Source organism: Lasiodiplodia theobromae, assembly GCF_012971845.1.
Source record: "Lasiodiplodia theobromae strain AM2As chromosome Unknown scaffold_32, whole genome shotgun sequence".
Taxonomy (NCBI): Eukaryota; Fungi; Ascomycota; class Dothideomycetes; order Botryosphaeriales; family Botryosphaeriaceae; genus Lasiodiplodia; species Lasiodiplodia theobromae.
The window spans coordinates 133,831-157,457 of record NW_023336511.1 but is presented as its reverse complement, the minus strand read 5'-3'; the positions used below and the strand labels follow the sequence as shown (position 1 = coordinate 157,457).

The window sequence follows — 23,627 nt, the reverse complement described above, 5'->3', positions numbered from 1 at the left end:
ATAGCCGTCAACACCATTCTCTGCATAAAACCGGAAAATCAGGTATTCAAGTGGGTACACTCCATATTTGAGCGAACAGTTTGGGCAGGGTAATAGCTACGGCACAAAAGCAGGAAGATTCGACGCAGTGGACTGTGTGTTCTTCTGTGGAATCAGAGCTGATATTCTGAGTATCCTATAAGCAATTACCAGGGACCGCTCTGTCATCCCAACTGGCGTTCACCGCGCAAAAGCTTATACTTGTAAAGAGGAAACATTGTCTATCACATTCGGATCCTCACTTGATCTAAGATCTCAAGGACAGCGGTTCCCTGGCAAATAGTGGAAGAGTCGTTGAATGAACATGGATGGAGGGGGGATCTGAACAGAGCTTGGTGAAGAAAGCCTTAGAAATACAGAAGCGTTTAAACTCCAAATAGCCTCAATGGCTGCCGTCTCCTTCCTGCGGGAACAAAAGTCTTCAAAGTCTCACCTATCCCACCCTTTCACTCCCCTGGTACACTCCCTCATACCCCTTTTCGACCGTCCCCTCCATGCTACTCACCACCATCTGCGCCACCCGCGCATTCTCCCACAGCCGCAACCCGGCTGGATTCAGCACTTGCAGTAACCCGCCCAGCGCCCCTTCGTAGCCGGCATCCACCACGCCTGCATGCAGCACCGCACCCGATCGCCAGAGACTGCTGCGTGGGAAAAGCTGACCCATGCAATCCAGCGGCATGGCGACTTTCTCGTTGAACTCGAGCAGGTAGGAGCCTTGCGAGAGGTGGATGCTGTCTGTCTTGGCGTGTTCTTCGTCGTCGGATTGCTTTTGCTTCTGCTGCACCTCGGCAAAGTTGTGGGACTTTGGAAAAAGTACTGTGGTTGGCGCGGTGCAGCGACGCGTGTTGGAGAAATCGATGGCGCCGGCGGCGCCGGCGGCGCCCGCCCACGTGAGAACGCGGGCGAGAGTCAGGTCGACGCCGCACGGTTGGGTTTGAAGGGTTTGTGAGACAGTGTGGGTGAGGATTTGGCGGGGTAGGAGGGTTGCTCCCGGGAGAATCATGGTGGAGGGTGGAGGGGTGGGGAATTATCGATGAGTAAGTAGGTGTTGGCGGCTGCTGCGGTGAATTGTGGGTATCCTAGAGTGTGCGGCTACCTGAAGGTTAGAATCCTGCTGGGTTAGATTTAGCGAGATACGGCTGACTTTGCCATAGCGCAGTACGGAGTGGAAAAAATAAATTCTCAGCATGGAGACGTCAGTAGAGAAGTATCTTTCCGAATAAAGAGAGAAAAGAGTCTGTCTCTGGAGGGCTTCCATGGTCCACTTCCAATATTTGACATTTTTGTTACAAATTTTATCTACTTCAATCCAAATGCTACTCATGTAATGCATTTGGGCTGAATATGTCGCGATGTCGGCGCGGTGATCAGCCCGAGCTGGTTCAGCTCATCGACAGACAAGAGAAAAGCTGCATGATCGCTAAGAGATATTGAGCTATTGTTTAAGGTTAAGATTCAGAAACGCGAGCAATAGTTGGTCAAGGCTGTCTAAAGTTTCGCGATGACTCTAGAAAGCTACCTTCAAGAACCCCTGGCATCGAGCCTCTTTTTAGTTTTTCACTTGACCCCTGCCGTAAGTCGTTGCAAACCGTTCGAGCATGTGCTCCTCAACCGTAAGCACCTTGGTTTGATCTTTGCCGTCTAACCGAGCAAGCCTCGCGTCGAGGCAGCCATCGAAGAAATACGGCACACTGTACCGGTCCTCATCACCCAAGTTACGCACGCGATGGACGTTGCTCTTGAAGTGCCCACCCGTGATCTGCTGAAGCATATCACCCACGTTTACTACGTACGCGTCCCTGTCGGGCGGTACCGCGACCCACTCGCCAGTGGTCTGGTTCAAGACCTCGAGGCCGGGATGGCCGTCGGTCAGAAGCAGCGTCGTCCAGCCAAAGTCGGTGTGAGCGCCGGCACCTAGCTGTTTTTCATTGCTCGTCTCGGTTCGCTGTGGTGGATAGTGCAGCAGGCGGATGGATGCCGCAATGGGCTCCTTCTTCATCTCGGCGAAGACTTCGGGCCCGTGGCCCAGCGCGGCGGCGATGATGTCCATGACAGTGCGGCTCAGCGCTTCGACCTCGGAGTAGTATCGATTCACAGGGTCCCTGAAGACAGCGGCGGAGAGCTGCTCTTCTGCTGGCCAGATGTTCGGGTCCGTAAAGGGGCGGTATGACTTGCCCTCCTCGAAGGGGACGTCGTCAGTGCCAATGTAATAGCCCTGTTCCGTGTCAGAAGTGTCGCTCAACGCGGTGAATACTATGTCGTATACCTCTTTGAGGTCAGGCAGGGTCCCGTCCTGCAATGCCTGCGAGCCTATGACTTCATAGCCACGGTTCTTGCCTCGCCTCAACGCCTTCTTTTCTTCGAAGGGTAGATCGAACAGCGCCTTTGAGCCGGCGAACATGGCTTCTCGAATGGTCGCATCAATTCCATGGCCGATCAGCTGGAAAAAGCCAGAGGTAGTGCATGCACGGCGTACGGCCTCAATAACATCTTTGGCCTCTGTGGACGATGGGTCGGCCAGGTATGGACCGATGTCGACCGTGGGGATGTGGAAGTTGGGCTGTACAACTGTAGATGGCATGATGGGAGTGAGGTGCTGTGGGGGAAATGATAAGTAGGATTTGGGCCGTCTTTTGTAGTGCTACAGATACTACTGCAAGGTAATCGGTAGCCCGCGTGGATCTGCGGGCAATAACTTGCGAGTAACATGCAAGGGTCATGTCAAGCGAAAGTCCTTACAGAACATGAGCTAAGAGCTAAGATCAAGCAAGGCATGTCCATTCCAGCAGTGGGCGGGGTGAGATGTGGAAGTCGGCGAGGAGCGGGCAGCCTCGGCCGGGAGCGCCTTATCAATGACGGGCCAGTCGGCCGGGGCGCCCGCGCATCACGGCCGAATGCACCTTCCCCACCTCTACCGTGTGAATGGAACCCCTCCCTATCTATCATCACTAGAGCATATTTCAGGACTCTATATATTAGTTCGCGTGCTGTAGCATATCCTGCTGGCGCCTCACTCTCCATTCCCTTATCTCCACTATACTTTCCACAATGGGTAAAACCAGATACACGAACCGCACCATCCCGCGCATCTCCTTGCGTGACTTCGACACACGCATCGACGAAATCACCGCGCAGCTTGTCCACGCTGCCGAGACCGATGGCTTCTTTTCCCTAACCGACACGGGCATAACCGTTGCCGAGATTGAATCCATGTTCCACCGCTCCGAGTCCTTCTTCGCTCTTCCGGACTCGCAGAAATCCACGGTGCCGTGGTCGCCCAAGAACGTCGGGTGGGAGAAGAACGCGCAGGTGCGGCCGAGCACCGGCACCGCCGACCTCAAGGAGAGCTACCAGCTGCAGTTCGGCCGCAATATGCAGGACCCGGACGCCTGGATCGCTGACGACATCCTGCCCGGTTTCAGAGACGATGCACGCCGCTTCATGTTACGCACCCAGGAGGTCTCGGAGAAGGTCATGGTGTGCTTTGCCCGCGGCCTGGGGTTCCCGGATGATTATTTTGTGAAGGCCCATGATGTGACGCGCCCGGAAGCGCAGTCGGTCTTGAGGTTGATTTACTATCCGGAGCAAAACAGGGATGAGCCGGTGAAGGAAGGATACTATCGTGCAGGTTTGTCTTTTAAACAACGATTTTGCAGCCATTCAATGACGGAAAGTCATTAGGTCCGCACGCCGATTGGGATCTGCTTACTCTGTTGTATCAAAGGCCGGGACAAAGTGGCCTTGAGATCTGTCCCGGAAGAGAGTCCGTGACCGAGTTCGGCATCGGTGACGAGTGGACTAAGGTCGAGTTCGCCCCCGGCGATATCGTGTGCAACATTGGTGATCTCTTGATGAGCTGGTCCGATGATAGGTATGGTTCCACTCCAGTTCCCGAATTTCAAATGAAAGTAATCCCTGTTTGGTAGATTCAAATCAACCTTCCATCGCGTGAAAGCGCCAGACGATAAGGAAAAAGACTATTGGGGTCCACGGTATAGCATGGCCTTTTTCAACCAACCGTAAGTATGTTTGTGTTGATATTGAGGCAAACTACTGACGGAAAGTGCAGTTGTTGGGATTGCAAGATACAGGGCCCGAAGAAAAAGTACCCAATGGTGACTGGCGAGGAGTTCAACCGAAATGCGATGCAGCGCAACTTTGCAGCGCTCAAGGCCAAGGTGGAGGCTATGGAAAAGGAAAAGACTGCCAGTAATGTTGTGCCCGCTGCATCTGCGAATGTCTCAGTCGGCGCCTAAAGTGCCATTGCTTGGGCCTTAAAAATTACTCGGAGATATCAGAGAGTAGTCATCATGTTGGTTTTCCGAAGTTATTTAAATTTTACTGCAAAGACTGAATCAATAACCGATGTATGCCTCGCCATTGACAAGGAAAAAAAAAGGCTCCGAAATACAAACTCCTCAAAGAAGATCACCAAGCAAAACACAACCCAGCACCCTCTTAGTTCCTAGCCTCTTACTCCCTCCAAAACTCCTCATACTCCACCAGTTTACCTTCAATCTCAGCTCCATTTCTTCCAAGTGTAGAAAGGCTCCTTCTACTTCACATCTTCACATGCGAGAGAATGGCCCCCTCCCTCCACGACCAAAAGCCCACATAAGCCGCACCGGGTCCCACCACAACCTGAGCAGCCAGCGTGGCCAATGCCGCCCGGACCGCCTGCTCCGTCTTGACGTAGCCGGTGCGACGCAGCTCGTACGCGCTGTACAGGCACCAAACAAACACGGCGGCGAAGCAGATCAAGAAGTCGTGCTTGAAGAACAAGAAAACCGACTCGTCAACAGTGCCGCTCAACTTGAAGAAAACCTCGCTGATGGACATAGTTGCCGTATTGGAGAAAAGGTACACGAGGGTGGCGATGTGCGCGATCGCCGTGGTCCAGAAGACGGCGCCGTAAGCGGCGCGCAGCGGGGCGACGTCGGCGAGGGCGAACATCTCGCGTTCGATCGGCTGGCTGTTGGCGCCCTGGGCCTTGCGGATGATTGCGGAGATGGCGAAGGTGAGGCCGGCGATGTAGATGGGGAAGGGCTGCCAGAGGGCGACGTAGTTCTGGTGCGTGACGGCGGACTCGTGCGGGAGGAACATGAGGATGGTGGGCAGGACGTAGCCGATTGCGAGGGCGGGCAGGAGTGCCTTGGCGACCGAGGAGTGGATGGCGCGGCCGGTCGTGCGGGTGTAGAGGATGTTGCCCGAAGTGTAGATGCTGACCAGGTAGTAGAGGGGTGCGATCTAGGTTGGGGTTAGTTTGAGTGGCGCTTTGCGTTGTGTGGGCGAACTCACCTTGCCAATACCGAAGAGCTGATAGATGCCGAAGAGTACCGGCCTAGTACCATGTGTCAGCTTAAGTTTAGGGAAGGGAAAGATTGAAGTGAAAAAAACAACATACATGGATACCAGAGACCGATGGTTTCCATTCCGGTAAGCTTCAACCGTCCAGATCAGGGCAATCGGGAGGAGCATGATCATGAAATACAGACATTGGACCTTCTGGTTGGGGTCGTCACCAGCAACTCCCTTGGAGAAGGCCCAAACCAAAATGGAAAGCGTAGAGTCAATCGCTGGAATTCCAGTGTATGTCTGCTTCCAGTCATGACCAACAAAGGTAGGAGAGAAGCTTGCCGGGTCTATCGTCAAAGTTAATTGAGCCAGACGGAAAAGCAGTCCAAAAATTGCAGCGACGGTCAATTTAATGATAGCCGAGCCGTCAAATGGTGTGCTGGCGAGCTCCTCCGGATATGGAACGTAGTGGGGTCGTTTCGGCATGTCGAGCATATCGAGCCGGCGGCCACCCTCGATACTCTTGCACCAACTGGCCAGTCTGGTGTCGATGGTCGCATGTGGTATGTAGTATTTAGCCATGAATTCCAACAGGCGTGTCTCCATGGCTTCGACCATTTGTTGCTGATGAGATGCATTCACGAGCTCCCATACGCGTGGCGTGCGCGTTGTCTGAGTCTCCGAGAAAACTTTGTCAAAGTCGGCATCGGCTAGGCCTTCTGGGCGGCTCTTCATCATGCTTGTGAGATTGTTGACCAGGGCGGCCGCCGTCTCAATGGCGCTGTTGCCTCCTTGACCACTGATCGGTTCAAACTAGAGGATTTAGCTTCAATTGTAGTAGGCGGTAGTTGCTGTGAAACTTACCTTGTGTGCAGCATCACCGATTGTCATGATCCGTCTGAAGTGCCACTTTTTGAAGACGTACTCGGGAAGTGCGGTTAGGACCGACGAGATCCTCGCAGCATACATGTCTCCAAAGGTGATGTTTTCGGTGACCTGGTCATTCCAATGCTCCTTGGCAAGAGTTTCCTCATCCTGTTTGGAATAACGAGGAAGTTCTTCACCCTCGTATTTCTTGTCGATATTCTGGAACATGAACCAGTACACTCGGTTACTGACCTGGTCAGCTAAAGGTTGTTATAAAAGTGGAAGCAACACGTACCTGGGCCCTGCAATGACCAGAAGGGAGGAATGTTTGTACCAAGTCGAGCTGGTCGTGGAAGGCGCGTAGTCCTTCATAATGGAGATGCCGAAGATGCATTTGTATGTCGTATGCGACGTCAATGCTGAGGGGGTGTCAACGCAGACATTTGAGGCCTTGGAAACCGAACTCACCTGTGCGCTCTGATGCCGGGATGTATCCGGGTTCAAGCTGGTCCGCGATTCGCCACATCTCGTTCCTAACGGTGCTATGGACTCCATCTGCGCCGATCAGGATATCGCCAGTGAACTCGGCGCCATCTGCAGTAGTGACCTTCACGCCCTTTTCTTGCAGAGTGACCGAAGCAACTTTTTTACTCGTCAAGACCTTGTTCTTGCTTTCCAAGTGATTGTACAGAGCTTGAAGGACCATCTGGCGATCTACGAAGATGATGTCATATCCGTGACTGGAAAAAAGTCAGCACCAGGATATGAGTATTCGATGAAAGCACCCACCGGTTCCTAAATAGGTCCCCTCCTTTGTTGGTCTGGGTTAGCACTTGTCCGTCTGGTCCACGGATGGTAGATTTTTGGTTCGGCTCCTGTATCAGCCCACGGATAGCAGGGTACAGGCCAAGCTGGTCGAGAACGCGGAGGCCATTTGGCAACAAGCCAATGCTGGCGCCAACCTGAGGTGCAATTTCCTTGTATGCTTCGAGAACGACAAAGTCAATGCCAAGTTTTTCTAGCATGTTGGCTAGCGTGAGGCCCGCTATGCTGCCTCCGGCAATGATGACCTTGAAGGGTTTTGAAGACATGATGGTGACAGTGAAAGAAGACGCTCGTGGTCGTAGGCTGCGGATGAACAGAGATGAGTCTTTGGATGTGGAGTGCCGGTTCAAGAAATATATATATCCAAATGTGTTTAATTGTCGGCGCCGACATCTGCATTAGAGCGGAGACCTGAAACAAATGCGCACTGTTTGCTCGGCGGGGCACAGCCGCCTTCTACGTAGTGCGGGCGGTGCATGTGGGCAGCCCATGCATAGACTGCGCTGTCGAATAGGATGAAGAGGGAGGCGATGTAGACGTATTCGATCCGGAAATTACCTTTCCTTGGCAAGAAAACGTTAATAGCCATGCTAGAACTCGTTGCTTCAGCCAATCCGACCCCCGAGCGGGATGGTCGGAAGGGGTAATGCTGGGTTGCGGCATACCGAGTAGCTATGGCTATCGGCTATCGGCTATCGGATCGGCTTGCGGCTATCCGAGTACACACCAGAACGCCGTGAAGAAGATTTATGCAAATAGAAGAAAGCGGCCGGACTTCATACACGAATCATCTCGAGAATCTCTAGGAAAACTGCCGATATGCTATGGTGGATCGTTGAATGCCTTCTGCTGACTGCCTACTGTGTACAGGAGGAGCTCGGTCCAGGAGAAGGAGCAAAAGGCTATTTCCCAGAATGGTAAGATTTGCTATATTCCTATTGGCCACACCATGCAGATTAACCTAAGATGCCGCGGTGTAGGCTCGACCTGAAGTCGGAAGTCGGCAGACGGGGACCGATCGGCTCGGCTTCAAAAGTGCGATTCATCCGAAGCCAAAGTCCCGATTTTAAAAGTCATCGCTGCCGCAAAGTCTTGATGAAAAGAATAGAATCAACTCAGTATGAATGCATCGGCTGAGGTCCAATTAAAAACGTTCTCCAGATCTGGGAAGAGTTCCCTGGCACTTTCGAATAAGACACCTGGAGACTCGCAGAATATGGGACCGTCAGGTGCCGATGGCATGCCGCCTTGCTGAGGTTGCCGCTCTGGCTCCGGCGTTCGAGTCTGGCCCTCCTTTCTCTTGCGTACCCTCTCTTGCAGTTTGGATAGCGAGATTCTGATGAGCTCGCGGAACCAACCCGCGGGTTTCCAAGTCTTTTCAAGGATGCTCAGGTCTTCGTTCAGCTGCCGAAGGCGACCAAAAGAGCCCGATTTCCGCGGCTCTTCCGAGCCTAGTAACGCGTCTCGGCAATCGCTCAACAATACTGCCATTGTGTGAAAGACTCCCGCAACCCTGCACAGAGTTAGCCTTCTGTTGGGAATGCCATATCGGAGCACCTACAGCCAGAGAGGACAAATAGGAAATAGCGAATGCGCGCGCAGATAGCTCATTACCTACATAGATGTCAGCTCCTACATTTCTTCGTCGTTTATGAGTTGCTTACTTCACAAAAATCATAAGCTGCGTTATGTAAAGTCCGCCGGCTTTCCAGTTTAATTTCTGGATCCTTGTGCTTCTCAGCAAGAGCCCAATGATAGAACAATGCCACTAAAGAGTGGGCGGCGCGGAGCAGTGGCTGGTATATGAGCTGGGATTTGGGAGTCGTTGTCGTGTCTTGCAGTTCCATGTCAATGAGACCAGGGCAATCAGCTGTATGCTGGTCCATTCTTTCCCGCAACTCATCCAGAACCGCTGAAGTAAGAGGTTCCACAGAAGTGTTGGGTATAGAGTGGAGCTTGTTAATCGTCATTCCCACTGCTCACGGGTAAGCTATTATCGAGCTCATTACCGAAGACAGCTCACCTAATGCCCCAAGCCACACGAGCGCGGTGCTGTAATTGACCGTCTCGGGGGTACGTGATGGGGCGGAATCCACTCCCTGGTCATCTCGAGACTCATCAAAATAGCTGGAATTCCAGATGAGCTCTTCACCGTCCGTCCACCTGTCATCAATGATAGTAGGCGTTCCGAACATTGCTGCGACGAAACAGTCTTTGGCCTGGCAGATGTTAGTTGCGAACATGCAAACTGGCTTTTTAAGCTTACCATGGTTACCCAAGCAACGCGATTCCAAAGCCTCTTTTGCGCTGGGGTTAAGTTGAGAGTTTCTATCCTGAGACCCAAGACGTTAGGGGATGCATGGGATTGGATCACAATGGCGGGTGACGTACTTGCGGTGTAGGCCCATCATATACGCCACATTTATAGCTCGGCTCATCCAGTACCTCGTATTTCTCTCTTCGGTCCAACCAAACCACCGTTCTGCTAATAAGACAAAGCACTGCACCAAAGTGATTTGATCTCTCTCTAGTTCAAAGTCAGCTATGAGCTTCGCCTTCTCGAAGAAGGCTGCAGTCATTTCAGTGCGGGTCGACCACGGTGAGGCAGCGACATGTTCGTCAAGAGCGAAGTGACTTCCAACAAACATGACGCTCTGTAGGAGCAGCGGAGGAACATTCCGTGTTTTGTAGCGTTCCAAAAAATCCGTCTTGTCAATTAGGGGCACTTGCGGATCCGCGTAGTCGAAGAAAGTTTGTATCAGACTGTCTGCCAGGTAAGCATCGGGTAAGTCAAAGACGCCCTTTTCTGCAAGGAACTTCCGCGTCGGTGCGTCCAGGCGGCCGATGGCTTCTCTATAGCGGTCCATGGCGGAGCATGAATTAGTAGAAGAGCCGGCGTAAAGATGGAGGTTCCGGCGGGAGTTCTCATCCGTGTCGGCGGCAGCATTGAGAATGGATGTAAAGGCGTTGTTGTTTGTTGCGTGAACGATTGCCACGCCATCTTCGTCACCAATGGGACTGTTGGGATTGTCTATGAAGTTCTCGAGCGATCTGATGAGATCAACAGAAGAAGATGAGGGGTTAACGCGGTCCGTCCGCCGGGGATTCGGTACAGGTCCAGCCCTCGGCTCGATAAGAACGGATCGTGCGGACCGCGGGGCTCTCGACTCCACGTGGCTCTCAGTTCGCGCAATTCTAGCGTCGATCTAGTCAGCTCAACCTACCAAGCCTGAGTTGATCTCGCTCAAATACCTCCTTGTTCTGCCGCGATGTGACACGCGAAGGGTACATTGAAGATGGGATTCTTTGCATCTCGTGCAAGGGTAGACCCTCAGCGCATCACATTTCACTTTGCGGGAGTGGCAAAATATACAAGCTCGCGAGGCTCGCTGCTTGACCCGTTACTTGACCGATCAGAGTGGATGAAGGATGCGGAGGTTACCTGGCGCGGGTGTTCCTGATCAATGTCGGCCTCTGGCGGACTGAGCGACATGACTCGTCCGGCACGTCGCACAGTACTGTATCTCTTGAAAAATTGTCGGTAAGCTCCGGGTGGCTGTCGAGAAGCGATGCCATATGGTTACGAAAGGAGGGGAGACTGTTTCGTCGCCGGCAGCTTCCGCAACAACCCTGCTGACTAAGTCTTTCACGTGCATCGCACCGTCGATCAATCGTGTCGTCCTGCGAGTCATTCCTAGGCCATGTTGTCGCTTGGATTGCATGTGAAGCCGTGGATACGTTTCTTGAGCAAACGAGGGCCAACGGGGGGATCTGGAGGTCACGATATTTGAGACTTCCTGCGACTGCGCAACCCGGTAATGCTTTGTACTTTGAACTAAGAGATTGGGGAAATCAAGCGCCCATGTCTCGCAGGCTTGTATCAACGAAGACGCGAATTGCCCTGGTTCAGCATCGCTCAGGTCTGGAGGGCTTCGCAATTTTAATGACTGAAACTGTGGCTGTATCAAGTATAGCGATTCGAAAAATGTGCATGTTCCTTGTATCTCCTCATAGTTGCAATCGTATGCTGTTTATGTTTGCAAAAAATACTTCAATTACAGAGTGATTCACATTAGCACGTGAGGTGAGCTGAAATTGGTTGAGAATGAATCTTTGCACCAGAACCTGCTCCACGTGGAGGGTTCCGTGTCTATGCATCTAATTTCTTGATCTCTCTAAACTCTAATTTTAGCCTTCTAAAACTCGCATCTCAATGAAAGAGACAGTGGCTGCGGAGGATTGCTGAAAGCCCCGAGTCGAGGGTATTTGGTCGAACAACCCAAAAACAAAACGCCGAAATCCTATCCAGATGCGCTTGCCTTCCTGTGAAATCTAGTCGAGCCCATGACAGATTGACACATCAACGCCAACGGGATGGAAATTTTTTTTCTCTTCAGTTCGTAGCCTTGGACGAAGGCTTGACCCAGTGGTAAACCTGGGGGGCGGGGGCCGTCTTCTCCTCCTTGACCCAGCGGCAGCTGCGGAAAGTGGTCCACAGGCTGTTCAGGAAGTTGGTCTTCTTGTCCTCGTTGTAGAAGTTGCCGAGCATGGGGCGAATGGCGGCTGTGGCCTCGTCGGCGTAGTAGAAGGGGATCCTGGGGAACAGGTGGTGGACGACGTGCGTGTCAATGATGCCGTGGAACAGGTGGGTTCCAATGAAGCCAAAGTCGCGATCGATGGTGCAGAGGTTGCCAACGGTGAAGTTCCAGGTATCCTCGCCGTAGTGAGGAACATCCGGGTGGGTGTGGTGCAGGTAGGTGATGGCGATCAACCAGTGGTGAACCCAGACGTAGGGAACGACCCACAGGAGCGCAACCGTCTGCCAGTCAAGAACCTGAGCCGCCTTGTAGAGGATGAAGCCGGTGATAGCAAGACCAATGTCGGAGATGATGATGAGGTGGGCCTGCTGGGGAAGGAAGAGAACACTCCAGGGGTCGAAGTGGCTGCCGCGCTCGTTGAACCAGCCTTTCTTGTCGTTGTCGCGAACACGGCTCTTGTGGCCAGCCGAGACGTTGAAGAGGAGGTAGGTCTGCCAGCCGAAGAGCTGGTGGGCAAGCAGCTTGATGGTGGTGACAATGGGCGTGTCCTCGGTGAGCTCCTCAAGGGCCTTGATGGAGATGCCCATTTTATTGGCCATCTCCTCAACGGTGCGCGGAACGAAGACGAGGTCCTTGTCGATGTGGCCGGTGAAGCGGTGGTGGCGGGCATGCGAGATCTTCCAGGAGAAATACGGAACACCAAGGGCCGAGTGGCAGAGCCAGCCGACGACATCGTTCAGACGCTGGTGCCTCGAGAAGGCGCCGTGGCCACACTCGTGGGCGAGAATCCACAGGCCGGTGAAGATGCAGCCCTGGGCAGCGCCGTAGAGAATCCAGAGAGCGGTACGGGCAGCAAATGACTCGACGTGGTGGATTTGCAGAGCACCGTAAACCAGGGCAGAGACCATGGCGATGTCACGAGCAAGGTAGGCCATGGAGATGGCGACCTTGGGCTGGAAGCAGTGGGCCGGAATGGCGCGCTTCAGATCAGCCAGGCTCGGGCATTTTGCCGGGTCGACGAGGTTGGACGACGGCTTCAGGCTGATGACCTTTGGCAGGTGTTAGTGGAGGCAACTTGGCGGCAAGCAGGAGGGGCGTACGTTGTCCGTGGGCTGCTCGCCCTTCTGGAGGGTGACGGTTTGCGCAACAGACATGGTGGGCAGGAGAGAAAAAGTTTTCCCGTTGCCAGAAGACAGAGCGGAGGGCAGTGGCTTTTTGTAGTGGGAAAATAAAGGGGAGACTTGCTGTCAAGGAAGAGGTGGCCAAGCAGAGTGGGGTGCCGCCATTGACGGTGAAGGCCCTGCTCCGTGGGACCCAAACTCAACGGACAATTGATCCACCAAGCACGCCCCAAGCGTAACAGCCGTAGTTTGCCATTCTCCTGACTGGCTAGGGCGATGTGCGTTACGGCACGTGGCACGGATGTCGTCTCGAGCCCGGCGGGCGCCAAGGCGGCAGGCGGTAAGTCGGGCCTTCTGGGGAGCTCTGGATGCCTGCTGTAGCGCAGCAGTGCGGCGCGCGAGTCTGCTGCAGCCTTTTCGAACGCGTTGAGGTCGCCGGTGGGGTAGTGTGCGGTGCTCCGCGCAAAGCTGGGGACTGGCCGAGCACGGGTGCGAATTGCGTCGGCTCTTTTTGCTTTCGGACCGTCTGGTGTTCGAGAAAAAAAACGGGCTCCGGCTCGGCAGCCAATAGCAGGCGGCACTTTGGGCTCAACACGCAGGCGGTCAAGGCAGGTCGGGTAGATCAGGGTCTGATTCGAGCCTCAGTGTCGCCCACGTCGTCTTTCCCGCAGCCGCAACGGCGCTGGCGTGGCATACAGCAACGGCGCGCTCGCATGACGCTGCCAATGTCAGAGTTTTCCGTCTCCTGCGTTACGTGTCATTTTCGCGTGCAAGCCCAGTCGTTCCTGCCGGCCGCGATGCGAGAAATGTGATAAGCGGCCGCGCTAGGAGTAGCCTCCGCCACCCAGTCCCTGTGAAACCCCTAATTTTCGATCCAAATTTGCACCGCCCGCGTTGATCTGAATCTGTGGACTTCGTGCCGCCGCCATCATCGGTCCGTCAAGCGTGGCCAACTGTCCCCTCTCTCGTCCTATTTTTGCCCTCCGCCATCGGCGAGGTGGTCTGTGGCCCACATCCCTGCTGACGTATCAGCAGCCACTCAACGTGTCTAGGATCCGAAACGTGGATCCGAGGCCAGCTTTGCGAACACGCAACCGACGAGCTTACTTTTCCTGACCGGCGCCCCTGACACTGGAGATAAGCCCAGCTTAGCGGTGTAGTGGCGGCCATGGGCTGAGGTTTTAGGGGTTCGCGTACAGGCGGTGTTCGCGTCTCGGTGGACTGTGCGAGCCGGTGCCATGATGCTTGCCGAATCCAGTAACTGCGAAACCCACGATGGACCTTAGGACTCGTTCGCAGATTCTTGGTGCTGATGGCCGAAGCAGTGGATGGACGCTACCAGGCGCGCTGTCATCTGGCCTTCACGCCATGGCAGTGTGTCCTCGTGCCATCCCTGGAGTCGCTGAACCCATTCGTCCAAGAGCGAAAACAACTGGCCAGAAACAGGAAGCTGGGGACTTAAGAGGCGGCCGTCGCCACGTGTGGGCCCAGTGCGGCCCGGTGGTCAGACTGTACGGTGCCCTTTCGAACCTTTCCTTATCTGATGCCAGAGCTCCGCTGACAGAAGCAGCTCTCGCCCAGGCCATTCCATGTTACAAGCCCCGAATGGAACGAAGCCGAGTGGACTCCACTGCCCGTTTTCAAAAAATATCCGGAGTCTTCCCTTGAGCGAATCCCGCCATCCTGCGGGTTCCCAGCTGAGGCCTGCACATCACTTCAAGCTGACGCCTCCTGTGGGGCAGACCGGCCAGCCTTCTGTTCACCCCGCCATTCTTTCGGCACGACCTTTTCGAGACACTGATTTCCCCTCTGCGGTGCTCCCCGCTTTTCTTCCTCGCTCTTGGACAAGGGGCGCGCTCAGCGAACATAGGTATGGTGTAACTGGAGGAATCTGGATTGCTGTGGGGCGAAAACTACCAGGCGCCATGACTTGATGTGGGACACTCGACCGTGCGGCAGACTGGAACCTTTGTCAAGATTCTGAGGTTGGTGTTGAGTCTAAACAAGCTGCAGAGTACCCCACATCGCATCCTCGCTTACTTGTCGCCACTGGACCCTGGGACCCGCTCATCTTTCCGCCGCCATCCGATCGAGCCACCCAGCACCTGAGCTCCACAGATCCGAAACTGCTCTTTATTTCTACTCACTTGAGCGTAATCCTGCTCGTTTCCTCCATGTGCTCAGGTCATCCGCTGCGCCCGCCTTGTCACGCCTACCGCCTTCTTTTCGAGAAACAGTGCAACCTATTACACCCACAGAGCAAGCGTGACTGGCATCCCCCATCTCCGAAGCTCCACTGCACTACTTGAAAGAAAGTTCTTAAATTAACATTAGAACGGCCAAAGCGCTGGCACTATCTTACGGCGAGCATGTGCGTACTGAGATCCAACTGCGCTATCTAATCACGTCCTTCACCAACACTTAAATGGTGAGGGGCCTATTGGGGCATGATTCTGTTCCTTCTTCCTGTAACGAAAGATATTACGAGCATCCTTTCGCCCTCACAACAAAGAGGACGAATTTCTTTATGCATGCAGCTATGAGTCAAAAGAGCCGAGGCCACAAGGCACACATGAATCGCCGGGCAAGTTCGGCGTGCGGGGATTCGGGGTCAACTTCGCCGATCAAGGGGCGAACCCGGGCAGGGCTACAGCACTTGCAGAATGCTTGGTGGGCAGCATGCTGGGAATAGATTAGATAGATGCACCCTAAGAATTGTCCTGGTGCCTGCGGGCTAACAGTAGTTTGCATCCAGGAACTGCGCCACTCTGTCCTCACCGGGTCACCGCCGGTGACTGACTTAGTGCGACGGTATCGGGATATAGTCTGGTCAAAAGTCCAATAAGAACCACAACTGGCCCAAATCTCGACCCTAACACTAGGAACTGACCGAAGAGAGGGAAAAAAGATTTCCACACAGCAAAGTCCGACCAATTTCACACACACACACACACACACACACACACACTCTCTCTCTCTCTCTCTCTCTCTCTCACAATGGATTGCACCCCACCATCACGCCAGATACGCGCCGTGTACGATGACAAAACCATTACCGTCTACCAAGCGTACTCGTCTGTTATCGCCGATGCTGCCGTCGCAACGCAGCATCTTGCCACATCGTCGGCTTTCAAACCGAGACGCATGACGTGGATCAAACCTAGCTGGTGCTGGATGATGTACCGCAGCGGCTACTCGTTTAAAGACGCAGGGCAGAGACGTGTGCTTGCGTTACGCGTCACGCACGAAGGGTTCATCGAACTACTCAGGAGGGCGGTGTTGACGCATGGCGGGGGAGGAGAGAAAGTAGAGAGAGTAGAGGAGGTCGCCGGTGACGTGAAAGTGCAGTGGGATCCGGAGCGATCGCCGCGCCTGGAGAGGCTTGGTTGGAGGAGCATACAGGTAGGAATTTCCGGAGATCTGGTCGTGGAGTGGGCAAACGAGTGGATTGTCGATATCGAGGATGTGACGGCAAAGGCGGTGAGGCTGAAGGAGGTCTTGGACCAGGAGCCTGGTGTGGGGGACGAGGAGCTGAGAAGGCGGGGGTTGATTCCGGAAGAGAAGCCGTACGAATTGCCAGCTGATGTGGCGGCGGTGCTTGGGATGGTTGACAATGGTGCCTAACGGATTGAGATTGGAGTATCTGCCCCAAACAACGGATCCGTGTTGCCTTTTTTTTTTTCGCTTCGAGGACTTATTCTCTGTGGTGCAGACCGCCTGTTTTTGGCACGAAGAGCCAGCTGACGCCTGTGGCAGCCATCAACGCAACAAGCACCGGCTGTAGAACTTTCACGCCTGCATGCGCAGCGACGATGCCTGTGACTGCGGGGAAGATGGAGCCTCCAATTTGACCGAGGACAAAGACGAGGGCGAGGGCAGACGAACGCACTTTATCAGAGAATAATTTCGACCCTACCGAGATTCCCTAAATCGAAAGCAGTGCGAGTCAGCAGACTGCATGCGGTGCAGCGGTGGATCTTCGATGTTGGTGAAGAATAACTTACAGCGGCAAAGAAGGGCCCTAGGACGAATCCCATCAAGCTGATGGCGACGGATGCGGCGATAATGTTCGGAACACTGATTTAGATTGTTAGATATGACTCGAAGTGGAGTGATGGAGACATACAGCCAGAATAGAAGCTGAAGCGCCACACCAATAACACTATAGATGAATAGCATTCGTCGCTCGCCCCATCTATGCGTCGGTTCGGCAAGCAGGAGCCTTCCTAGGAAGGACCCACCATTGAAGCCAGCGGGGACATAGCCCATGTCAGCCAAATCGCCGCCACGGACCTCGACAAGATACTCCACTACCCAGCCTGGCAACATGTTAGCTAGTCTTTTTTTTTTTTGACTGAACGGGCTTCTACTCACCGCTTGCAGTGATAATGACGCCGAGATAAAAGAAATAGAAAAGACTCAACAGCCAGACGCTAGGAGTCTTGAGCGTTTCTTTTATTTCAGCCATTGCACCGTCGTTCCTTGAACCGCCTTGGATGTCGGGACTGGTGGCGTGCTTTGTTTTGATAGCCAGGCTATCCCGAAAAGCGAATATGCAGAGAAGCAGATTTAAGACACCGAGCGCCAGCGGGAAGGTATAGAACAAGTTCCAGCGTGAGGGCGTGTCGGCGGAGGCGATGGCCGTGGAGACGAACGGGCCAACGAGGCAGCCGCCGGAATACATTGCATGAATGAGACCCAAGAATCGGTGTGCGGTTTTGACCGAGGCCACAAAGGTGTTCGCGTGTGTGTCCTGATATGCCTGTCCGAGGCTGACTATACCAAATGTGACGGCAAACAGGGCAAAAGGTGGGGTCCAGCAGCGTAAGGCGTGAGCAAGGACCTGCAAGAAAGCTCCGAGGACCAGCATGGCTCCCAAATCGAGATATTGGCAGAGGTGGCTGTTTGTGACTGCGGCAATGAACCATCCAAAGAAAGTGACGCCGTAGCTTAACATGGTCAGCACAGCGGGCGAGTACCGATGCACGAGAGCTTACACGATGGAGATCATGGCTGTGTTGATATCGTAGGACCTGATAAGGTAGGGGATCAGGGCACCAAGGCTCCCATCATTCACCCCTGCGACGAAAAACGAGAAAGCAGCGCTGACGACTTTGATGTAATTCGTCTTGAGCGTGGTCGGTTCCCAATCTGCATCTGGCGGGTGCGGGGATGTTTGTGCACCATCTGTGAGCTCAACAGCATCGTCATGTAGCGATGTACGAGCTTCCATGATGCTTGCAGGATTCTTCTCAAGGTGTTTGGATGATGTTGCAGGTGAGGGCTCTGGCGATAGACGGTGAACAGCGTACGGTAGAGCTCCGGCTAAACTTCGGAAAGGCTCGTGTTGCATGGTGGGGATACCGGTCCGACATCCCGCCTGTGCTCTTCGAGAGAAGCTGTCATTGGCCGGTCTATTGTCTCGATCGGGAAGTACTTTCAACTTGCAAGCGTCACGGAGCACCCGCCTCAGTTCCTTTCCTATCTGTAGCCATTAATCGTGGCACAAGGCTATCCCGCACAATCACTAGTGCTGCGGACTCATTTTGCCTTTCTTGTTGCCCGCGCGAATAAGTTGCTCCTCTTCCTTCTGATCTTTCCGCTGCGTAGGCGGATCTTCGGTTCTCTCAGTGTCGCCTGATACCGACCATCACTCGGCAAACTGATATAAGTGTTCGCTTGCCCATTGGTACGCCTCGGAGGCACAGCAATTCCTCGTTCTTGAAGCCATGGGTGCCAATATTCAGCCTGATTTCGAATGGAAGGAGACGAGCCCCGGGCGGTGGGAGCGTGACATCGACGAAGCCGAACAGTTCTACGCATCTTTGGCAAAGAACTACGAAGGCAGTGGCCGCACCTTCTTCGCCATGACGGGCTTCATCTCGCTCTCAATCGATATCCCCGAAGACACTACCCGTCCAATCATCGAGGAGAGACTTATCGAGGCCCTCCGCAGCGCATGGCTCGCACTCCGCTACGACCACCCAACCATTGCCTCATGGGTAGAGTATGACCGTGTCCAAAAGAAATGCAAGAAGGTCTACGTGACGTTCCCCGCAAGTGCGCTCGAAAGCCAGCAGAGGCACTGGCTCGAACGAACCTTCTGCATCATCTCCGACGGCCGAACCGGACATGAGTGGTGCAACTCCGACCCGCCCGTCCCTCACCAGCCAACGCTTTTCCTCCTCACTCCTCCCTCTTCCGAAGACAAAGGACGCGTGCTGCGCCGCGACCTCATCCTCCGCGCCCATCACGACATCATCGACGGCATCGGCACTCTCCACCTCCTCAACAACCTCCTCGCCCACGCTGCTCGCGCCTACGCCGATGGCCCCTCCCCCTACCCGCCTCCGTCCTTTGGCACCGAGTGGCAGAACCTCAGCCCACCCCTGCACCAAGCCGCGAACATCCCTCCGTCCCCGACCCCCGAGCAAATCGCCCGCCTCGCCCGCGACACCGCCCAGAACAACGCACTCAAACAATCAGGCGATGCCGTCGAGCTCCTCACCGTCCCCTTCAAGCGCGGCACACATCTGCCAGGCAAGCACCAGCGCGTCGCCCGCACACTCCGCGACGACCGCTCGTCCCTGAGCCTCCTCGCCGCCTGCCGCGCGCGCGGCGTGACCGTCACGCACGCCTACCACGCCGCCATCGCCATGTGCGTGCGCGACCTGCAGGAGCGCATCAACCCGGCCGCACGTCGCGTACGCTACGTCAACTACTGCCTGGTTGACTTGCGCAAGCGCTGCCAGCCTCCCTTCAACACTGCGCGCCATGCCGCGTCCGTGTACCACTGCACCTCGGGAAGGGGCCTCGCGATTGATCTAGACGTGCCGGGGGCGGCGGCGGCTTCCACTGCAGGTCATATCGCCGCGACGCCTGCGGATGGCGTGAAAATGGAGGATGTTGAGGTCGCCGCCGACAGTGACGCGGCGCAGGCATCGTCGATGCGGCGCAGAGAGGAGTTCGACCGCGTCGTGCGGGAGATGCGCGACTTCTACCTCTCCGTGCGCGACGACCCGGACCTCCTGGGCATGTCCCCGCTGTACTGGTCGCTGGGGACCCTGCCGTATCCAGAGGACGGCGCGACGCTCCCCGTGCCGCCGCCGAACGAGTCGCCGTCCGTGTCGATTTCGAGCATGGGCGTCATCGATAAGATCATATCGCCGACGCATGGCCCGTTCGAGCTAAGTGATCCCTGGGTTACGGGCGAGGAACTGGGGACCGGGCTGGGGCTGTTCCTGGGGACGTGGAGGGGTCAGTTGAGTTTGAGTGCGGCGTATAATGATGCGTGGCACGAGAAGGAGGATGTGTTGAAGTTCTTGCAGGATTGCGAAGACACTGTCTTCCACGGACTGGGGATCTAAAACTTTCAACTTCAAGAGGCGTCTCCACAAACATTTGATGACTATGTTGCTCAATCCATGCTTTCGTACTCTCAGAATGAACTAAACATTATGTCGTTTCCAGGTAGCTCGTAACCGAAAGAACAGAATGATGAGAATATTTACATGCTTTCAATATTAAGGGGTGGCAGTAGCCTGAGGAGTGCGTGGCATCGTGAAATCAAGACTGGGATCACTCGGCATCCGAGAATGGTATCCAATGTCCTCCAATAAGATCGCCGACTGGCTCCCTTCTGATTGATGCCGCGTGACATGGGGGCTGGGCCTCACTGGCTTTTTGCGGACACTCAAGGCTTGTTTCAGCCTGCTGCCTGACCCCTGCTGCGCGAAACTGACTTCAGTGGCCGACCCCCTCCGGCTTCTGGGGCTTGAGGGGTTCTGATCCTCGTCGTAGTCTCCGCGATCGTATTTCGCACGCCAATCATTCCACTTCTCTCTCTCGTCCAAGCGGTGGCCCTCGTAGTAGTATGCTCCATTCACTACGACGAGGACGCCAGTCATGCTGCAGAGGATTCGTAGCGCACCGCTAATCTGAGTGTTGCTCTGGCATTCAATGACGTGTAGGCCAAGAGTTTTGGCACTCTGCCAGATGTAGAAAAGGCTGAAAAGGCGACCTGCAGTGACGACGACGAGAAGCAGTGCAATCGTGTAAGCGACAACGAAAATGTTGCCGCCCCACTGTGACGAGAAGAAGATTGTGAGGAGGAGCAGGATTGCTCCTTCCACAAGTCCGGTCAAAAGTTTCGCAAAAGGATTCCGGCCGCTACTGGAGAGATGCATGAGGACGGTGACGGGCCGCCAGCGGCGAGCGCTTTCCGTAGAGCTTTCACCACGGCAGAACCCAACCCGGATGAACTTCAAAGGCTGGGTGAATGGGAACCGCACCCAATGGTACCAGAAGAAAAGACATTGGTCCCGAATCGACTGGAGAAAGGTGTCTATGTCTTCGTTGTGCCGGTAAAGGCTGGAGTGCTCAACCAACTCTTGGCTGCTTTGCCTGCTTATCCGACGATATTGTTTCTTGACGTTTGAGGCCGAAGACGACATTGTGCGGTAGTAAGCGCGAAGGCCGCGGGCGACCAGAGGATGGTATCGTGGCGGAAGGTCGGTTTCCGTACTCTTCGGCGTTCCCTCCGCTTCTCCATTCGATTCGGGCGTTGTCTTTATGAATTTATCCAGAGAATCCTTGGCCTTTTCTGAGAGCGCATATACTGCATAACGTCAGATAATTAATCCAGAAAGCGGCCTTCAGTCTTACCTCGTACGCGCTCGTGCGAGCTGAATTCCCACATGACGAATCTGAACACGGCATTTGTAGCAGCTGTTATGAGCATCCACAGGGACGAAAGACTTGGATATTCCGTTAGTTGATCTGTTTGAAGCGTGCCATGCCAGGGAAATGCGACTAACTATTGCTCGCAGCTGAACATGAAAAGAGGAGTGCCTATGTTGAGAAAGAGGGGTCCAATTCCGACAATGAAGATTGCTATTCTAAGCCCGGATGGTTAGCGGAACAAAAGACAGCGAACTATTGAGCGCTTACTGAACAATGAATACCATCAGGCCAAATATATGCCAGTAGTGTGGCCTGTCCTTCCATTTGTCGACTTCTTTACGGATGTGCCAGAAGGTGTTTGAGTAAGTCACTTGTTCCGCATCAAGGGCGGTGTTACTCAGCCCTCTGGCATATTTGTCTGGCGAGATGGATTCTTCCTCTGGGGGAGCAGTTAACCAGCTCTGCAAAGTCAAGAAGGTGACTTTATAGAGAGCCTTTGGTCGTGCGCGACCGTCTACCTTTTCTCGCCTCCCAAGCTTGCTGATAATATCTTGACGGTAGTGCTCGAATGAGCCGACATCGATGCGGTGCAACCTTCGTATGATGGCGGATATCTGCCATGTCTGTGAGTCGGCATCCATTCCATTCTCATATGCAGAGGCTTACACTTTTTCCCGGGAGCCCCAGGCTGAAGGCCGCAGACATCAATCCAACAAGCAAACTCGAGCAGAATGCTTCGGAGTCCCGAGGAAGGATCCTAGGGCATATCAGTCAGTGTGGATCATGGAACCCTCACGGTGAACCTACAAGTTTCCGAACGTAAGCAAGACTGGGATCAGAGCCATCAAAGTCGTAGCAGCAGATGATGCTGCCTTGTCCCATTCTGTCGCTAGATCCAGGGCCGCGTTGATGTTACCCCAACATTTCACATCCCAGCCGACGCCCATATACGAGGCAGTCACCATCCAGTTGGCGGCATCTGCTGTTGAATTTGCTTCCCTGCTTGCATCCTCGAGCGCATCCCTTAAATATTTCGTTTCGACGCCACTAGTCAGGTTTCCGTAGACTAGTTGGATGCTAGATATCTTTTCTCTGAAGTCGCGGATGAACTCGGACCCATAGAGGCTCAAGTTAGTATCGTCCCCTTTCAAAGTGGTGCTGAGTGTTGAGTTGCACGGAAATGCAACCTCGCTGTATATATTAAGATCCCAAGCAATGTAGTCGAGGGCGTCTTCAGAGGTGTAGTTGTTGAGTTCAGTCTCCTTTTGTAATGTCCAGTCATCCTCAGTGTAATATCTCCACCACCATTGGAGGTCAGCACCTAAGATCCTCCAACCCTGTTCTTCAACGCGGAAGGCGCTGGCCTTGGTGTTGTTCACGGCGAAGATTGGAGCTGGAACAGTCATGTGGCTGAGCCACTCGGTCGCGTTGTTCGGATTCTGGACTTTTGAGATCTTCTCTGTTTGCAGCTGCTGTCTGGTGGCATTACGAGTCCTTTCAACGTCGTTACGATCGAGTATCGGGTCGTTTGAGACATCTTCAAATAATTGCGCAACCGAGTATTTTGGCCAACATGTCTGGTTCACAGCCTCGTCCGCAGATATGGCTTGGCAGTTGTGTATGAAAAGGACGGTTAGCGCGAGAAAGGTGACAGTGTGCGAAGACATTCTGGTGGGAATGCGCTCCCGCACGTCGCGAGGGCAGACAACAGATGTAAAAGTTGAAGCATTTGCATCCTATTAAGAGGCGAGTGGATATGCGATGAGGGTGTATATAGGCTGAGGGCGGGGGCCGGACGACGTAAACTTTCAGACCCCACTGGAGGCTGAAAGGAGCGGCCCCCAAGCTCTCTATCGCCGAGACAAATGGCGGAAGGTTCCAATTTGGTCGAGACTTCAGCCTTGTGGCACCGGCTGTGCAGCTGATCGGCCCTCCGACGCCCTTTCTCGTCCAATCATCCGTGATGCCGCGCACCTTATCACGTATGTCAGCACAATGCTTATGCAGTCGGGAGAAGCCGCGTCCATGTTGGTGCGAAGAACACGCGGCATGAGCAAAAGAGACGTACCTATAGAGATGTTTTGGATAATGGGCCGGAATCTGAAGCTGAAATATATACGGCAGGTGTAGGCCCAATCACACGTTAGTCGAGGCAAGGGAGTGATAGTTTTACGCTGCCATACCGTCGTACCAGGGTACTGCAACATACGCCACACAATATCGCTAATAATAGTGGATAAACGGTAAATGTCGATCC

The 23,627-nt window shown here is 54.2% G+C and overlaps 9 protein-coding genes across 9 annotated transcripts; 2 read left to right on the top strand and 7 right to left on the bottom strand.

Annotated features, from left to right (window-relative positions):
- Nucleotides 1–472: 472 nt before the first annotated feature.
- LTHEOB_9517 (Deoxyuridine 5'-triphosphate nucleotidohydrolase) lies at nt 473–1,045 on the bottom strand (the record flags this gene model as incomplete). The annotated part of the gene is made up of 1 exon (XM_035519113.1): nt 473–1,045. The coding sequence occupies one exon, from the start codon at nt 1,043–1,045 to the stop codon at nt 473–475; it is 573 nt and encodes a 190-aa protein (XP_035368744.1).
- A 546-nt stretch (nt 1,046–1,591) lies between these two features.
- On the bottom strand, nt 1,592–2,623 carry LTHEOB_9516 (2OG-Fe oxygenase; the record flags this gene model as incomplete). Its single annotated transcript, XM_035519112.1, has 1 exon — nt 1,592–2,623. The coding sequence occupies one exon, from the start codon at nt 2,621–2,623 to the stop codon at nt 1,592–1,594; it is 1,032 nt and encodes a 343-aa protein (XP_035368743.1).
- Nucleotides 2,624–4,602: 1,979 nt separating this feature from the next.
- On the bottom strand, nt 4,603–7,295 carry LTHEOB_9515 (FAD binding domain containing protein; the record flags this gene model as incomplete). The annotated part of the gene is made up of 7 exons (XM_035519111.1): nt 4,603–5,289; nt 5,341–5,383; nt 5,447–6,150; nt 6,202–6,451; nt 6,500–6,623; nt 6,673–6,944; nt 6,994–7,295. The coding sequence occupies 7 exons, from the start codon at nt 7,293–7,295 to the stop codon at nt 4,603–4,605; spliced, it is 2,382 nt and encodes a 793-aa protein (XP_035368742.1).
- A 1,713-nt stretch (nt 7,296–9,008) lies between these two features.
- LTHEOB_9514 (uncharacterized protein) lies at nt 9,009–10,605 on the bottom strand (the record flags this gene model as incomplete). The annotated part of the gene is made up of 4 exons (XM_035519110.1): nt 9,009–9,248; nt 9,296–9,362; nt 9,421–10,080; nt 10,472–10,605. The coding sequence occupies 4 exons, from the start codon at nt 10,603–10,605 to the stop codon at nt 9,009–9,011; spliced, it is 1,101 nt and encodes a 366-aa protein (XP_035368741.1).
- Nucleotides 10,606–11,422: 817 nt separating this feature from the next.
- Nucleotides 11,423–12,721, bottom strand: LTHEOB_9513 (Oleate delta-12 desaturase; the record flags this gene model as incomplete). The annotated part of the gene is made up of 2 exons (XM_035519109.1): nt 11,423–12,616; nt 12,668–12,721. 2 exons carry the CDS (start codon nt 12,719–12,721, stop codon nt 11,423–11,425), a joined length of 1,248 nt encoding a protein of 415 aa, XP_035368740.1.
- A 2,964-nt stretch (nt 12,722–15,685) lies between these two features.
- On the top strand, nt 15,686–16,312 carry LTHEOB_9512 (ATP-dependent rna helicase dhx8; the record flags this gene model as incomplete). The annotated part of the gene is made up of 1 exon (XM_035519108.1): nt 15,686–16,312. The coding sequence occupies one exon, from the start codon at nt 15,686–15,688 to the stop codon at nt 16,310–16,312; it is 627 nt and encodes a 208-aa protein (XP_035368739.1).
- Nucleotides 16,313–16,477: 165 nt separating this feature from the next.
- On the bottom strand, nt 16,478–17,921 carry LTHEOB_9511 (MFS drug transporter; the record flags this gene model as incomplete). Its single annotated transcript, XM_035519107.1, has 5 exons — nt 16,478–16,504; nt 16,693–16,765; nt 16,815–17,007; nt 17,063–17,637; nt 17,686–17,921. 5 exons carry the CDS (start codon nt 17,919–17,921, stop codon nt 16,478–16,480), a joined length of 1,104 nt encoding a protein of 367 aa, XP_035368738.1.
- A 496-nt stretch (nt 17,922–18,417) lies between these two features.
- Nucleotides 18,418–20,055, top strand: LTHEOB_9510 (uncharacterized protein; the record flags this gene model as incomplete). Its single annotated transcript, XM_035519106.1, has 1 exon — nt 18,418–20,055. One exon carries the CDS (start codon nt 18,418–18,420, stop codon nt 20,053–20,055), a length of 1,638 nt encoding a protein of 545 aa, XP_035368737.1.
- Nucleotides 20,056–20,211: 156 nt separating this feature from the next.
- On the bottom strand, nt 20,212–23,037 carry LTHEOB_9509 (uncharacterized protein; the record flags this gene model as incomplete). The annotated part of the gene is made up of 6 exons (XM_035519104.1): nt 20,212–21,305; nt 21,353–21,444; nt 21,505–21,585; nt 21,638–21,984; nt 22,037–22,127; nt 22,178–23,037. 6 exons carry the CDS (start codon nt 23,035–23,037, stop codon nt 20,212–20,214), a joined length of 2,565 nt encoding a protein of 854 aa, XP_035368736.1.
- Between the last annotated feature and the right edge of the window lie 590 nt (nt 23,038–23,627).